The 17,059-nt window shown below is 40.8% G+C and overlaps 1 protein-coding gene across 1 annotated transcript in view; it reads left to right on the top strand.

The window, feature by feature from the left end:
- Positions 1-1,236: 1,236 nt before the first annotated feature.
- Positions 1,237-17,059, top strand: part of OSBPL1A (oxysterol binding protein like 1A) — a 212,774-nt gene continuing 196,951 nt past the window's right edge. The window contains exons 1-3 of the mRNA XM_021686066.2: positions 1,237-1,357; positions 7,819-7,904; positions 8,803-8,877. Coding sequence (XP_021541741.1) covers positions 1,237-1,357; positions 7,819-7,904; positions 8,803-8,877 — 282 coding nt within the window. The remainder of the gene's footprint in view (positions 1,358-7,818; positions 7,905-8,802; positions 8,878-17,059) is intronic.

The following is a 17,059-nucleotide window of genomic DNA, read 5'->3' on the forward strand; positions in this document are numbered from 1 at the left end:
GAGGGGCTCGCAGCGAGCAGTGAGAGATGCCGCATCAGCAGTAGCTACTTGCCTCTTTGTCTGCATCTCTGTGATCAGAAGCAGCAATGATCAGAGCCCAGCTCTCCAATGTTTGGTGTATAGGGGTCTTCTTGCTCACCATGGCTCCTGCAACCTGCTCCAGGAACACATGTACTACGGGAGATGGGTAGCTGCTGCCTTGCTAAGGGCTGAAAATGACATGAATTAACCACAGTTTACCTTCCAAGCTTTCCCTGGTGGTTGAAAGCCCTTCAGTAGATTCTACGGTTCCAAAATAGTTGCATTGGGCAGATTCTGCCAGTGCAATTATTGTCTAGGTGGGGAAACAGATTCCTGGTGTTTCAAACTCTGCCATCTTAGCAGAATCCTCCACAGGTGTATGTGTATTTTGAAATTTACTTGATATTGACAAATTAGGACCCACCCCCAACATATGAAAGATTGTATGCCTTTGTATTAACACTTTACTGGAGTGCACATTTTCTGTCTGAGACAGCATTGGGCATGTTTAATCTTTTTTTTTAAATTAAGGTATTGTTGACTTGCAATGTTACGTTGGTTTCAGGTGTATAATCTTTTATTTTTGCTAATCTTGTAGGCAAAAAAATTTATTTGTATTTTTTAGTAAGAAATCTATATTCTGTGAATTGCTGCTCATAACATTTTGACAAATGCTTTAAATTTGGTTGTAGTCCTCTATATTTGGTTTGAGGCTTGGTAAAATATGAGAGAGAAAACAAAGGAATGGTAAGTATGGTCACTCCTGGATTTTTATAATTGAGTTTTTTCTATTCAGAATATTTTGCACAGGTTTTGAATGTGTTAATTTATACTTCAGCCTTAGGATGTTTTTATAGTAATGACCATATTTTAATTTTATGTCTAGTTATTGTTGTAATAACTATTTGCAAATACTGTGGGTCTATAAAAGCATTTTGTCATACAATGTTATAGCAGGTCATGAGGTTATTTGGAGTTGAGGAAACTGAGGATTTGAGAGATTAAGAAACTTGACTGAATGTCTAGTGAATTTTTTTAATAATAAAAAGAGCAAAGGAGTCTTAGTAAAGTTCTGGCCCTGCAACTGATTCATTTAGTCAGTTCTTGTGTCTATCTTATTAGCTGCAAAATGAAGATAAATAATAATAAATAATATTTAGATAATAGAATAATTTATAATAATAGAACAGATAAATATTATTTTTAAATCTAGAAATGAACACTGAAGCAGAGCAGCAGCTTCTCCATCATGCCAGAAATGGCAACATTGAAGAAGTTAGACAGTTATTAGAAACCATGGAAAGAAATGAAGTAATTGCTGACATTAATTGCAAAGGTAAGCTTTGGGTGGGCTTTTTAGCTTTTCTCTTGTGAGTATGTATGACTCATTTATTTAGCACTAATCTTTTTGGTCTTGCTAGAAATAAATTCCCATCTCTTATTCTAGAAAGAACCTTCATAACAGTGGGTAAAAGGTCTCTTGTAGTCTTCCCTAAGTCAGAGAAATTGAGATCTAGTCTTAAGGTTTAGGGTCCATGACAGTTTTATCAGTTACAAGATGCATGCTGTGATAGGGTATTGTAGTTAAAGCAGCAGGTTTGAGTGTTTACTATATGCCCAGAGTCCTGTGAAGTACCTTGCAGGTGGTGTTAGGTAGGATCCCTGCCCTCACTGAGACTAGTGTAGTAGATTTACAGATCAGACTAGTCTGTACTACACAGTATGTACCAGAATACGGAACCTCAGGGTGTCATGAGATCCCATTGGAGAGGTATGAAACTGGAACTAGAAGGATTAGCTTCTTAGAGGAAATGATTCTAAGGCAATCTATGAAGAGTATGTAGGACTAACCAGGTGAAAATGGAAAAAATGTTCAAGGGAGAAGATAGAGCATGTGCTACGGTCCTGAGGCAAGAGGCAGCCTAGGTGGCAAGGGCCTACAGGCAGGAGGGGGGTGGGGGGATAAAGTTGGATAGGTAAGCAGCAGCCAAATCCTAATGCACCTTGTGTAGCAAGGTTGTAAATATTGCACTCAGGTGTGCAGAGAAATAGAATTTATTTTCCAAAATGACTCTGATATTTCAACAAGCACCTTCTCATTCTTTTTTTTTTTTTTTTTTAAAGATTTTATTTATTTATTTGAGAGAGAGCACATGAGAGGGGGGAGGGTCAGAGGGAGAAGCAGACTCCCTGCCGAGCAGGGAGCCCAATGCGGGACTCGATCCAGGGACTCCAGGATCATGACCTGAGCCGAAGGCAGTCGCTTAACCAACTGAGCCACCCAGGCGCCCGCACCTTCTCATTCTTGAAGTATGGAAGACTTAATGTTAGTCTTTGGATACCTCAAGCTCAATTGCTTTTTGATAAATGGTCTTCCAGAGCCTCTCAGCTCTTCTTGCCCCATTTCCCCTAAGGTGGCTTTTAAATGTAAGGGTGAGCCTTGTTTGTGTGTGTCTATAGCCTTTGGTTCCTCTGTGGCCCTTTTCTTTCTAGTGCTCCTTAAGCTTTTATAGCTGAACCTGGGGCAAAGTCAAACTCGTGTCTCTGTTTGTCATACAAATGGTGGTCCTTGGCTGTCACTTTGTGGCTGCCCTGCAGGTGGCTGCTGGGGGATCTTTTCCTGTCATCCCAGATGCCACTTGCCTGTTGGTGGTGTTCCCTCAATTTATCTCGCTCTCTGGGCTCATGAACAGGAGGGCTATGTCTCTGCCTTTGTGTCTTTCTCCCAGTCCTCTGTCCCAGATGCATATTTTATTCTGCTATGTCACATTCTTCTCCTGTCCTAGGGCCACAAACCTTATGGCTTCACCCACAGTGGAGAAGGATTGCAGCAGGGAGGAAACTATGATCTGAGTTTTTGAGAAAATGAGTTGGTTTTTGGTATGCTAAAGGAATTCTAAAAATCCTTCTGGTGCTTTGACAAATACCATTTTTTTTTTTTTAAGATTTTATTTATTTATTTGACAGAGAGAGAATGAGAGAGCACATGAGAGGGGGGAGGGTCAGAGGGAGAAGCAGGCTCCCCGCCGAGCAGGGAGCCCGATGCGGGACTCGATCCAGGGACTCCAGGATCATGATCTGAGCCGAAGGCAGTCGCTTAACCAACTGAGCCACCCAGGCGCCCCGACAAAGACCATTTCTTAATCTTTATCTGGGGATGCTATATTGAAAGCTAAAAACATTCCTGGCATTTGAAAATCCTAATAACCCTGTATTATCTACCTTTCCCACCCTCACCTATGGCTGTTTCAGGTGAATCTGTGGAAAGTCGTCTACTTGGAATGTAAAACTATGAAACAGATGTGAATGCTTTTTCAAAATTTCATTGTTATACCTGTCAGCTTCTGTCTTAAGGGCAGTTTAAAGGATATACGTAGAGGAATGGCACACCAGGTGAAGTGAATAGGGAGAGGTGGGATGGGGTAGTGAGTAGTGTTTCCCCATGGGGATCACGTGTGCTAGGCATTTCTAGGATTTCTTTTCTGATTTGTTTTTCCAAACCCTGAGAAATTGAAAAAAAATGGTGAAATGTACTATAGTTCTTCAAGAATTAAAGCTTAACAATCAACATAGAGATGTTATTGGTTGGAAGGAATTACTGATGTCAAGTTGAAAGAGAAGGAAGCACTGACCTGCAGTTGAAGGTTAAGGCCAGTATTTCTAGGATAAGGGTACAAAATTTTTTGTATATCCATGGTAAGTAGTAAAGAGTATAAAAAATGAAGTATTTTAATGTAGGATTTTGGAAATTCTGATTTTTTGGTCCAGAATCTTACCTGGAAACACTAGATGTGAGGAAACCAGTTCAGACGCTGTTACAGTAACTTAGAGGAAATAACAACAAGTAGGTATAATTAACATTTAGGAGGTAGAATCAATAGGACTAACTGAATGTGGGGGGTGAAAAAGAAAAGGGGCAAGGGTGTTACTTTTTCTGACTTGAGAAACAAGGTGAATAAGGGCAATTCATTGTGAAAACAAATGTGGGGAAGAAGAGGTAGTTTTAGTGAGTGTGTACAGTTGACCCTTGAACAACACAGAGTGAAGGGGCACCACCCCCCCCGGCACAGTAAAAAGTCCACATTGAACTTTGACTCCCCAAAAACTTGACTGCTAATAGCCTACTGTTGACCAGAAGCCTTACTGATAAGTCAGTTAACATATATGTATTATGTACCGTATTCTTATAATAAAGCAAGCTAGAGAAAAGAAAATGTTAAAATTACAAGGAAAATACATTTAAAGTGTTTATCGACTAAAATCTGTATGTGAGTGGACCCATGCTGTTCAAAACCCATGTTGTGGGCGCCTGGGTGGCTCAGTCGTTAAGCGTCTGCCTTCGGCTCAGGTCATGATCCCAGGGTCCTGGGATTGAGTACCACATCGGGCTCCCTGCCCGGCAGGAAGCCTGTTTCTCCCTCTCCCACTCCCCCTGCTTGTGTTCCTGCTCTCGCTATCTCTGTCTCTTTCAACTAAATAAATAAAATCTTTAAAACAAAACAAAACCCATGTTGTTCAGGGGTCAACAGTGTACATATAAAATGACAGGTGAGCTCAGCTTTGCACTTTTTGAGCACAAGGTATTTTGTATCCTCCAAATGGAGGTGTCTAGTAAAGAGTTTGAAAGGGGAATATGGATTTTGAAGTCAGTAGTACATTAACAGTGAAAGCAGTGGAAAAGGGCCAGGAGATACCATTATTGGAGATACCAGTAACGAAGGACTCATCGGACAGCAGAACTTGCAAAGGATCCTGAGAGAAGTGCCGAAGCAGGGAAACAGGGAGAGAAACACTGTAGGGTGCAGGGCTGTGGCAGCCTGGAAGGCATGCGGGCCATGCTGTCCAGTGCTTTCCAGTGACATAGTGCTGTGGCAGCTGAAAAGTGCCCCTGGTATTTGGTGACAGCATTTGTGGATTAAAACTTGAGGACCATTTGAATGACATGGTGGGAGATGAACCTGGCCTGCCATGGCGGGTGGGGCACTGACGGGAATGAAGGGGGTGGAAAGAGTAAGTGCGGACAGAGCGGGAGGGGCGAGTGAGGAGGACAATAGCTGGTAGGGAGAATGGGATCAGAGAGGGCTTTTGTTCCTCTTGCTTGTAAGATGGAAGAGACTGAGTGTTTACTTCCTCCTTACTCATAAGTGAAGAGGGGGAGGTGGACGATAAAGGAGAAGAGTGCCTGAGAAGCAGAAAGGGATGGAATCCAGGATACAGGAACTGGATTAATCTTAAACATCAGAGGGGAAGGATGGAAGAATGCCTGTAGATAGTGGTGTGGTGGTAGATTTGGCTCCAGGAAGCCCCAGGAATTCCATGAAAGCCTTTCTTCTCATTGTGAAGCTGAGAGACTGAGGCCCTTTGTTAAGGAGAGGTGTTTGGGTAAGAGGCTTGAGGAGAACAGGGGTGACTGGAAGTGCATGTTGTGGAATGTAGGAGAGACACCTGAAGAGTATAAGAAGGATTGCCAAGCTTGTCTAGAGCCTAGCTGAAGTAGGAGATGCTGAGTTTAAAGTGCCATGAGTCCACAGGGTTCTGTTATTTTTCTTCTACCACTGTTCAGCGAACCTGGGTATAGTTACAGAAAAATCAAGCTAGTGTACTTATCAGGCTTTGGGGTTTTTGTAGGCTACTGCAACAGGATTATGGAGGGGACAGGCAAAGAAGTTGAAGTGAGGGGTCAAAATGATGGATTTACTGAAGAAAGTAAAGATGGAGGTGTTTACATACATGAGAAGTGGTTAAGGAATGAAGGGCTGATTTAATTGAACAAGTCTGGAGTATACCTGTGTGAACAGGCTAGAAAGTGGGGAGTTTGTGAGGTCAGAGATGATGATGACATCCAGGCTCTGGCCCTGGGGCTGGGCATGTAACATCAAGCAGAGGCAAAGTTTTCGGGAAATGAGGGAAGCTGAGAAACCAAGAGATCAGGATACCAAATAAGTAGTAGACACCCCTAGGACAGTGGCACGGTTTGCATGGGGAGAAAGACTGTCCCCCGGAGGTACTTGGTGAGGGGTGAGCTGGTGGGAGGTTGGTAGATGGCAGCAGACAAGGTGTTTGAAGTTTTTTTTTTTTTAAAGATTTTATTTATTTATTCATGAGAGACAGAGAGACAGAGGCAGAGGGAGAAGCAGGCTCCCCGCGGAGCAGGGAGCCCGATACGGGACTCGATCCCAGGACCCTGGGATCACGACCTGAGCTGAAGGCAGACACTTAACCATCTGAGCCACCCAGGCGTCCCAGTGTTTGAGGTTTAATGGCAGAAGTCTCAAGAGGGGTTGTAATGTGAGTGGAGTCTTTGACTAGAGACAGCATTGGGTTTTGATGGGGAAGTTCGCATGGCTTCTGTTGTGTGAGGTCCAGTGGGTGTGGGAATTATCTGGGGAGGCTCCACCTGGGGGGTAGAGGAGGGTCCTTGTCATCAGGAAGAGCTAGGTTTCAGTTAAGGACAGAAGGTAAAAGAAACATTCCATGAAAAAAAAGACTGCCTCTAGAATTTATTCACTCTGGAATTACAGGTTCTAGAGGGCATACATTTTAGAGGAAACAGTTGTGGGTGTTTGGGTAAGTGGCAAACAATCACAGGACACTGTTAGTGGCAGCGGTCCCTAAGGGAGCTGTCAGAGGCTTGTTCTGGGTGCACTGAGGCTGGTGCCTGGGGTTTCTGTTGGCTCAAAATCTGAAATCCAGGAAATGAGGGCAGCCATTAAACCTCTAGCTCCTCCTGAGGAGTGCCCCCTGGGTGGCAGCATGCTCCTGGGCTTTGGTAGACCCTCCAGGGTGCTGAGCTTTGGAATTTGATAGGCTGCATGCTCTTAAGCCTGATTGGGAATTTTGATAACCTTTTGGAGCTATCTCTGCTCTAAGCTATAGTACCCTATGTTTTTTTTTCTTCTGAATTGAATTGTATAGTTATGTTTTTGTTGCACTCAGTTATTCTGTACCTCTCCTCAGCAAGGATCCGACATTTCGTTGCTCTTAACTTTGGTTCTTGTTATCTTGTTAAGAGTAGCTGGACTCTACCACTCTGGTAACCAATATCCTCATTACTTGAGATTTTATCTGGAGTCAGGACTCCATTTGCTGTCACTGTTTGCAGAGCTAACAGCTTTCCAAATGCTGCAGAAAAGATTCTTCATCCATTCCCTCTTTTTTTTTTTAAAGATTTTATTTATTAGAGAGAATGAGAGAGAGAGAGCACAAGAGGGGGGAGCGGGAGAGGGAGAAGCAGGCTCCCTGCCGAGCAGGGAGCCCGATGTGGGACTCGATCCAGGGACTCCAGGATCATGACCTGAGCCGAAGGCAGTCGCTTAACCAACTGAGCCACCCAGGCGCCCTTATTTTTTATTTATTTATTTATTTATTTATTTTTAAAGACATCCATTCCCTCTTTTCATCCACCCTCCTAACATGGCGCAGAGGTGCTTTTCATGAAATACTGTGCTGAGAGAACCAGATCTTTGCTAGATGATTGTGAGATGGTTAGAGACTCAGAACCGTGGAGCCAACTAGAGATCATCTACTTTGAATGTAACTCCCATGACGCCTCCCACCACCCTTTTAAAAATGAGGACATGGATGGAGTTAGGAAGGTGGCATCAGAATCTGGGTCTTGTGGGTTCTAATCCATTATACTTGTTACACTTCTTACTATGTCCTGTCTCTTGCCTCTCATTCATCAGCAGTGCAATGTGAAGGGGAGATTGGCCAGTGTATGGGAGTACCATGGTAAAGAGAAATTTTATTATAAAATTATCTAAATAACAAAAATGCTTTATATTTTTCCATTTTTAGGAAGAAGTAAGTCTAATTTAGGCTGGACACCTCTTCATCTGGCATGCTATTTTGGACATAGACAAGTGGTCCAGGATCTGTTAAAGGTATATTTATAGCTTTACTTTTTAAATGAATAAAATAAATATTGCTGTTATGGAAATTGTGAAAGTCTTAGAAAAGCCGACTAACCATAATGGCTTATTTAACATTAACACACTTAATTGTTTTTTGCTAAGTACATGAATTAGGTTAGCCTGGTGATTAATTAAAATTCTATTTTTTTTAGTCATTTGATTTTTCTGACTTTTTAAAATTGCAAAAGTGAATGTATGAATTAATGTGAAGATACTAGTTTTTAATATAACAGTTAAAAAAATAACCAAAGTACATCCTAAGTAATTCAGAAATGATGCCAGAATCTCTTAATGAGCACCATATGATTTAAGATCTCACATTTTTCAATTCTCTGATAATTTTTCACATTGGTATTTCTGAAATTATGTTTTGTGTCTTAAAATTGGGTGGTGTGTTTAAATATTGGGATCTTTTTCGTCACTGAAAACTTACTAGATTGGTGGAGAAAATTTGGTGTTTCATTCAGACATTTTTTTTTTCAATATGGGGGTTTCTAAAGTAGAGTGAAGGTCTGTACATTTTTTGAAGGAAAATAGCTTTTTACTCTTCTACCTATCAGACTTTTACCTTTCAGGAAGCTTTACTGTTTACTATGAATTGAATTGAATTTTAGTAGTGACAACCAATGAATATTAACATTATTTTAGTTTTGAAATATTTAATGTATTTTTGGGGTGCCTGACTGGTTCATTTGGTAGAGCATGCAACTCTTGATCTCAGGGTTCTAAGTTTGAGCCCCACGTTGGGTGTCGAGATTACTTAAAAATAAATTCTTTAAAAAATATTTAATATCTTTTTAAGGAATTCTTTTCACCTTTGTGTATTTCTTGACATGTGGAAGATATCTAAAGTTTTCATGTTTGTCAGGCTGGTGCAGAAGTGAATGTATTGAATGACATGGGAGACACACCGCTTCATCGAGCTGCCTTTACAGGACGAAAGGTGAAAACATTCCATGTTCTGTGTTTGCAAGTGAAATATTTGGAAGAGTAGTCACATGTTTTTTTTAGGACCCTATGAATAGCAACTGGGCAAAGCCACAAGAAGTACGTAAACCAGCACTTTGGGTCAAAAGGCCACAGGCTCTTAGAACCAACAATGGGGTCAGATTCTTCCACTCTGGCATCCTGATAGGAGCTCCTTCAGTCCCTGCTTCTGTCCTCTAGGGATGGGGAACTCCTGATTGTTCCTTTTTTTTTTTAATAATTTTTTTTTTTTCTAAGATTTTATTTATTTGCGAGAGAGAGAATGAGAGACAGAGAGCATGAGAGGGAGGCGGGTCAGAGGGAGAAGCAGACTCCCTGCTGAGCAGGGAGCCCGATGTGGGACTCGATCCCGGGACTCCAGGATCATGACCTGAGCCGAAGGCAGTCGCTTAACCAGCTGAGCCACCCAGGCGCCCCTGATTGTTCCTTTTTTAAAAAACCATTTCATTAAGGTAGAATTTTATGTTGCATAAAACTCATCTACAGTAAGCACACATTTCAGTGATTCTTGGTACATTTACACAGTTGCGCAGCCCTCACAATCCAGTTTTAGAACATTTCCATCAGCTCAGAAAGCTTCCTCATGCCTGTTTGTGTTCATTCCTGCTGCTCTCCCATGCCTCAGGCTACCACCGATTGGCTTTCTATCTCTAGGATGTTTGTCTTTTCTAGATATTTCTTATAAATGAAATCACACAAACTTTTGTGTCTGGCTTCTTTAATTTAGCATGATATTGTTGAAGTTTATCCTTGCCATAGCATCCATGTATCGGTAATTTCTTCCTTTTTATGGCTAAATAACATTCCATTTTATGGCTATCCCACATTTTATAATCTCTTCACTGTTTTACCAGAAGGACTCTTTTCCTATTGCATTGTCTTGGCACTCTTCTTGAAATGAATTGACCATAAATTTCTAGACTTTCTGTTGTCCTTTGACCTATATCTTTTGTTACATCAGTACTATACTGATTTTATTATAGTAGCTTTATAATTAAGTTTTGATATTGGGTGGTCTGAGTTTTCCGACTGTGATTTTTTTTTTTTTTTAAAGATTATTCATTTATTTGACACAGAGAGACACAGCAAGAGAGGGAACACAAGCAGGGGGAGTGGGAGAGGGAGAAGCAGGCTTCCCGAAGAGCAGGGAGCCCGATGCGGGGCTCGATCCCAGGATCCTGGGATCATGACCTGAGCTGAAGGCAGATGCTTAACAACTGAGCCACCCAGGCTCCCCTCCAACTGTGATTTAAATGATCTTGGCTATTTTCAGTCAAAAGTTTGTATTTCTGGGGGCACCTGGGTGGCTCAGTCAGTTAAGTGTCTGACTCTTGGTTTTTGGCTCAGGTTGTGATCTCAGGGCCATGAGATCCAGCCCAGCATTGGGCTCTGCACTCAGTGTGGAGTCTGTTTGAGAGTCTCTCTGCGCAACCCCCCCCCAAATAAATAAATAAATGTTTAAAAAAAGTTTGTATTTCCATATAAATTTTAGGATCATGTTAATTTCTACAGAAGCACCTATTGGCATTTTGATTGAGGTTGTGTTGTCTAGAATCTATAGATCCATTTGGAAGAATGGCCACTTTAACAATATTGAGTCTTCCAATCCATGAATGTGAAATACCTGTCCCTTTATTTAGATCTTTAATTTCTCCCGGCAATGTTTTGAAGTTTTCAACATACAGACTTATACTCTTGTTAAATTTATTTCCAGGCATTGAATTCTTTTTGGTATTTTGAATGGAGTTTTTCTTTTAATTTCCTCTTCTGATTTCTTGTTGCAACTATATAGAAAGACAAGTTGATTTTTTGTTGTTGATCTGTATCTTGTGTCCTTGTTGTTGATCTGTATCCTGTGTCCTTGCTGAACTTGTTAGGTTTTTGTAAATTCCATAGGATTTCCTGTACACTGGGTCATAACATCTGAAATAAAGACAAATGTACTTCTTCCTTTCCAGTCTGGATGCTTTTCCCCTGCTCTTTATTTTATTAGATCCTAGTATACTGTTAAATAAATATGATGAGAGCAGAAATCCTTGTTTTTTGATCCTAGGGGAATAGTATCTAGTCTTTTTTTTTTTTTTTTTAAGATTTTAAAAAATTTATTTATTTGACAGAGAGAAACATAGTGAAAGAGGGAACACAAGCAGGAGGGGGAGGGAGAGGGAGAAGCAGGCTTCCTGCAGAGCAGGGAGCCCGATGCGGGGCTCGATCTCAGGACCCTGGGATCATGACCTGAGCCGAAGGCAGACGCTTAACAACTGAGCCACCCAGGCGTCCCTAAAGCTAGAAATTTTCATTTTAGCTGTATACACAATACATTTTGACATGTTCTGTGTTTGTTTTCATTTATTTTAAGATACTTTCTGACATTTTTGTGATTTCTTCTTTAACCCACAGCGAAGTCAGGGTTATTTAGAAGTATGCCACATATTTGGCAACAATTTTAAGAAATTTTTCCAAATTTCTTTCCATTGTCGATTTCTTATTTCTCTTATGACCAGGTAACATACTTTTATTTATTGAAGAATATGAAATTCTTTTAAAATTAGGCAGGTGCATGGGTAGTTCAGTTGGTTAAGTGTCTGACTCATGATTTCAGCTCAGGTCTCGATCTCAGGGTTGTGAGTTCAAGCCCCTTGTTGGGCTCCATGCTGGGCATGGAGCCTACTTAAAAAAAATAAATAAATAAAATTTCTTAGGAATTAACTTGTGATATAGCATTTGCTATATCTGGGAGAATGTTCTTTGAGTGCTTGAAAAGAATGTATATTCTGTTTTGGGGGTGGAGCATTCTATAAATGTCCATTGGGTGAGTTGAAAGGGTTGACCAAATCATATATACTTAACTGACTTTGTTTTAGCAAATATTGAGAGAGTGGTATTGAAATCTAGCTATAATTCTGGAATTGTGTAGTTTCAATTTTGTCAGTTTTTGCTTTATGAATCTTGGGACCCTGTCAGGCCCATATCCATTTGTAATGGGGTTATATGGAATATATTACATAGCATATATCTTCCTCATGCATTGACCTTTTTATTATTACAAAATGTTTTTGCCTTCAATAATATTTCTTGTCATAAAGTTTATTTTGTTTTATGATAATATAGCTAGTCTAGCTGTCTTATGGTTACTGGTTGCATTATATATCTTTTCTACTTTTATTTTCAACATCTAGCTTTGAATATAAAGTATCTCTTATGGACAGTATATAATTCAATTGTGTGAGGGTTTTTTTTTTTTTTAGTACAGTTGATACAATGTTACATGAGTTTCAGGTGTACAACTCAGTGATTTGACAAGTTTATACCTTAGGCTATGTTCACAGCAAGTATAGCTACCATCTGTCCTATTACATCCCTATTAGAATATCATGGACTGTATTCCTTATGTTCTTTATATTTCAGTGACTTACTCATTCCATAACTGGAGGCATGTATCTTCCTTTCCCCTTCACCCATTTTACCCACCTCCCAGCTCCCTTCCCCTCTGGTAACCATTAGTTCTCTGTATTTATAGTTCTGATTCTGCTTTTTGTTTGTTCATTTTTTATAGACTCCATTTATGAGTGGAGTCATAGCATATTTGTCTTTCTCAGTCTGACTTATTTCACTTAGCATAATACTCTCTAGGTCCATGTTGTCTTAAATGGCGCGATTGCATCCTTTTTTATTTTTTATTTATTTATTTTTATTTTTTTATTTTTTAAAGATTTTATTTATTTGACAGAGAGAGACACAGCGAGAGAGGGAACACAAGCAGGAGGGAGTAGGAGAGGGAGAAGCAGGCTCCCCGATGAGCAGGGAGCCCGATGCGGGGCTTGATCCCAGGACCCTGGGATCATGACCTGAGCCGAAGGCAGACGCTTAACCGACTGAGCCACCCAGGCGCCCGATTGCATCCTTTTTTAATGCTTTGTAATATTCCTGTGTGTGTGTGTGTGTGTGTGTGTGTAACACATCTTCCTTATCCATTCGTCTACCGATGGACCGCTTAGGTTGCTTCCATGTCTTGACTATTGTAAAGAATGCTGCAGTAAACATAAGGGTACATCTTTTCAAGTTAGTGTTTTCATTTTCCCTGGGTAAATGCCCAATAGTGGAATTATTGGATCATCTGGTATTCCTATTTTTAATTTTTTTGAGCAACCTCCATAGTGTTTTCCACAGTGGCTGTACCAATTTACATTACTACCAACAGTGAGTGCATGGGGGTTCCTTTTTCTCAACATCCTCGCCAACACTTTTTTCTTGTCTTTTTGATTTTAGCCATTCTGATGGGTGTGAGGTGATACCTCACTGTAGTTTTGACTTGCATTTCCCTGATGATGATTGATGTTGAGCATCTTTTCATGTGTCTGTTGGCCACCTGTTCAGTTGTGTGTTTTTATCTAGTCTCACTTTGATTTAGTGTTTTTTAGTCTATTCACATTTAGTTAATAATTTTTGGTTTATATCCTTGATTTTGTTTTTTTGTTGTTGTTGTTTTTTTTTAAAGATTTTATTTATTTATTTGAGAGAGAGAGAATGAGAGACAGAGAGCATGAGAGGGAGGAGGGTCAGAGGGAGAAGCAGACTCCCTGCCGAGCAGGGAGCCCGATGCGGGACTCGATCCCGGGACTCCAGGATCATGACCTGAGCCGAAGGCAGTCGCTTAACCAACTGAGCCACCCAGGCGCCCCTATTCTGAGATTTAACTAATTGTGTAAATTACCATGAATGAACCTTGTAAGTATGTGCTTAATAAGCATGTTTGATTTAGTGCATTTTACACCATTACAGCCTATCTGCTCATATGCTGATACTTGTGAACCAGATATAGAATCTTGCTGAAGTTGAGAAACATGTACCTTTTACAGTAAAGAATAAAGGTAGTGGGTAAATTGCTATACTTTATGGGATTTCAAAAATGAGCTGCAGATAGTTTAATTTGCCTGATCCGCACATGAACTACTTGCTCTTTACCTTCATAACCCTGCACTACTCGTTTTTCTTCTGTGTAAACAAGTTCTCTGGGTAGACCTGGACCATGGGGATGAGATGGCATTCTTGAGAGTGCAGCTCAGATGCTGTCTCCATAAATTCTTTCCTGACTTGCTGCAGCTGGAAGAAAGCTATGCTTTTCCAGATTTCCTAGGCATGTTACATCACTTTCTTTCATCTTCTCCTTGGTAGTTTTGTTGTGCATGTCTTACTGCTAGATTGCATTAATCTTGCTTTCAAGGAATTAACACATTTCAGTTTTTGTATTTTTGACAAGCACAGCACACATCTTTCTGCCCATATCTAAATACCTACATCAGATCAGCTCAGTTTTCTGTACTTGGTTCTTCCTATATTTGTCCATTTCTGCTGGATTCTTGAACTTCAAACATGAGACTATGCTAAATTGGACCTTAGTTTGATTCGAGCATTAGCATATATATCATATTATCTCTTACATTAGAAAATTTAGCTGAAGCTAAATGGGTGCCTCACACAGGAAACTTTAAAAATTTATGTGCTTAATATTTAAGCATGATTGAATTTTGCAGAAAGTTTAATTTTCTAATTGTGCTTATGAAAGGAATCCAGTTATCTTGTTCTGATGTGATCCTTTACCATGAAAATAATTTAAAATGTGGTAGTGAGAGTCTGTGATTTAATAACTAGAATGAGTTGAAAAGGGATTTGGTTTGTTACTAAAGCACTTTACGTTCTTGTCCTTTGGAATATATAAAATCCTCCCCAAATTTTGTGAAGGACCTTTGGGCTTTTCTTGGTAATTAGTGACCCCTAGTGTTAGTTAATAAAAATTAACATACCAGGTTTTTAGATGTGCTTAGCATTTGTTCTTCTAAGTTTTTACATCTTTTATGATCATTATAGAATAAGGATACAATCGATACAGTAAATAATTGGATTGTGGTACTGACCTTTGTGTTGACTTACTATTTTCTAGCAGAACTGAGAATATACTTAAAATGAATGCTTCCTATGTTGTGTGCCTCAGAAATTGTGTATTTGTCACCTGGCATATAGAAGTTGCATATAATCCTGAGGTTTATATAAGCTTATCTATCTTGTTCCCTAAGTTACCATCTCATGCTTATGTATTAAATGCCTACTCTGTATCAGGTACTGCACAAATGACCTGATATGTATTGTTTCATTTAATAGAGAATGACAACCCTGAAATATAGGCATAAACATTGCCATTTCTCACAGTTTGAGCTTCCCAGGAAGCCAGCTGAGCTGGAGGTGAGTGTGCAACAGATTAATTGGAGTGCTTTAGGATCACACTTGTGGGAGGGTGGGAGGCTAGCAGGAGTGGGCAGAGGCTGAAGTTGAGCTGTGATGCACTCTCGAGGGGGTACCTCAGCCAACTGCGGGGGAGCTCTGCAGGAGAGGTGACCCTTCAGAGCTGTCCCAGTTTGAGGTGAGAGATCTCAACCCTGATAATGGTCAGTCAGTGGGTATAGGCTGCCCTGGGAAGGGACGTGAACTTGTGTGAAGCAGCCCTTTTCAGCTGAGGTGATCCCTGGAGTGACTAAAGGCAGTGGCTGCCTCCTGGGCACTCCCAGCATCTAGGGTACTAAGTCCTTTATTCCTCAGGGCGGGGCTGGACTGTGCAGCACAGCTTCGACAACAGCCCACCCTTTATTCTGCTCACATTCGCTTCTTTATAGGCTTCTGGGCGCAGCCCCTTCTGGGTTTCAGTGGGCCTCTGCCCGTAGGAGAAACTTATAGGAGGAAGGATAGTGGGGCAGACTCTAGCCCCTGCTGCTGTAATTGACCTTTGGGCCACCACTGAATCCTCTTCTCCCTCCTCTGCTGTCCATTCTAGATACACCCTCCCCTTGGCTAGCACATCTGGTCTTCATGGCTTACCCAGCGCTGTGACTCAGGCCCTCATTACTGGAGATCTGAGAAGGCCCTGCCCTTCCTAAGCTTGGGGTTTCCACACTTGTTCATTTATTGTCAAAACTGGATCAGGGAATACTGAGAGACACCTAAGTGTATCATTTGCATGCCAGATATACTCCATTTCCCCATTGTGTATAGTCCTTCTGATGTTCAAGTTCAGTTACCTCTGCTAAAATGGTGACTCTTCTTGCCTCTCCTTTGATACAGGAGCTGAGTGTTCAGGCACCCTTTCTCCTCTCCTGGCATATGGATCAGAGCATTACCCTTAGTTGTGGATTCTGCTGCCCCAGAACCTGAAGAAGCCAGTCAGGCATTGTGCTTCCTTCTCTGGTTTGGGAAGTGCAAGATGGAATAATTTGTTCTTTACTTTGGAGACAGTGTCCTGGCATTACCCAGACCACTGAACCTTTAAAAAGTTACTAACATGGCATAGTCCCTGAATTCATCCTAAGATTTATTTTCTACTTCCTGGAGCATTATGTCTTACCAAGGCTTTCAACATTCTAGTTTCTTCTTACTCATCTGGTTCTATTAACATGATGTCATTGGTAAAGTAGACCAGTGTGATGGTCTGCAGGATGGCCAAATGGCTCTGAGGCAGAACTGTAAATGTATACTTTGTCTATGAGATTAAAAACCGGTTTTGATCTTTTTTCCTAATCGGGAAAGACAAGAATACATATGTCAGATTAGTTGCTGTGTCCCGTGTCCTTAGTATTAACTTGCTCTGGCAAAGAAAGCATGTTTTGCAGAGTGGCTATCATTGGGGCTATTTGAATTTATGAAAGTCCACTGTCATCCTCTACATTCTATCTGGTTTTTGTAGTGTTAGACTGGTGAATTAAATGGAAATATGATAGGGACCATCAGCTCTACATTCTGAGGTTTTCTGTTTGTTTTTAAAGTAGGCTCCATGCCCATTGAGGAGCCCAGTGTGGGGCTTGAACTCACGACCCTGAGATTAAGGCCTGAGCTGAGATCAAGAGTCAGATATTTTACCCGACTGAGCCACCCAGGTGCCCCTGCATTCTGAGGTTTTTATTTTATTTTATTATTTATTTATTTATTTATTTATTTTTAAATTTTTTAAAGATTTTATTTATTTATTTGACAGAGAGAATGAGAGAGAGAGCACATGAGAGGGGGGAGGGTCAGAGGGAGAAGCAGACTCCCTGCCGAGCAGGAAGCCCGATGCGGGACTCGATCCCGGGACTCCAGGATCATGACCTGAG

The sequence above is a fragment of the Neomonachus schauinslandi genome, chromosome 14 (assembly GCF_002201575.2).
Source record: "Neomonachus schauinslandi chromosome 14, ASM220157v2, whole genome shotgun sequence".
Taxonomy (NCBI): domain Eukaryota; kingdom Metazoa; phylum Chordata; class Mammalia; order Carnivora; family Phocidae; genus Neomonachus; species Neomonachus schauinslandi.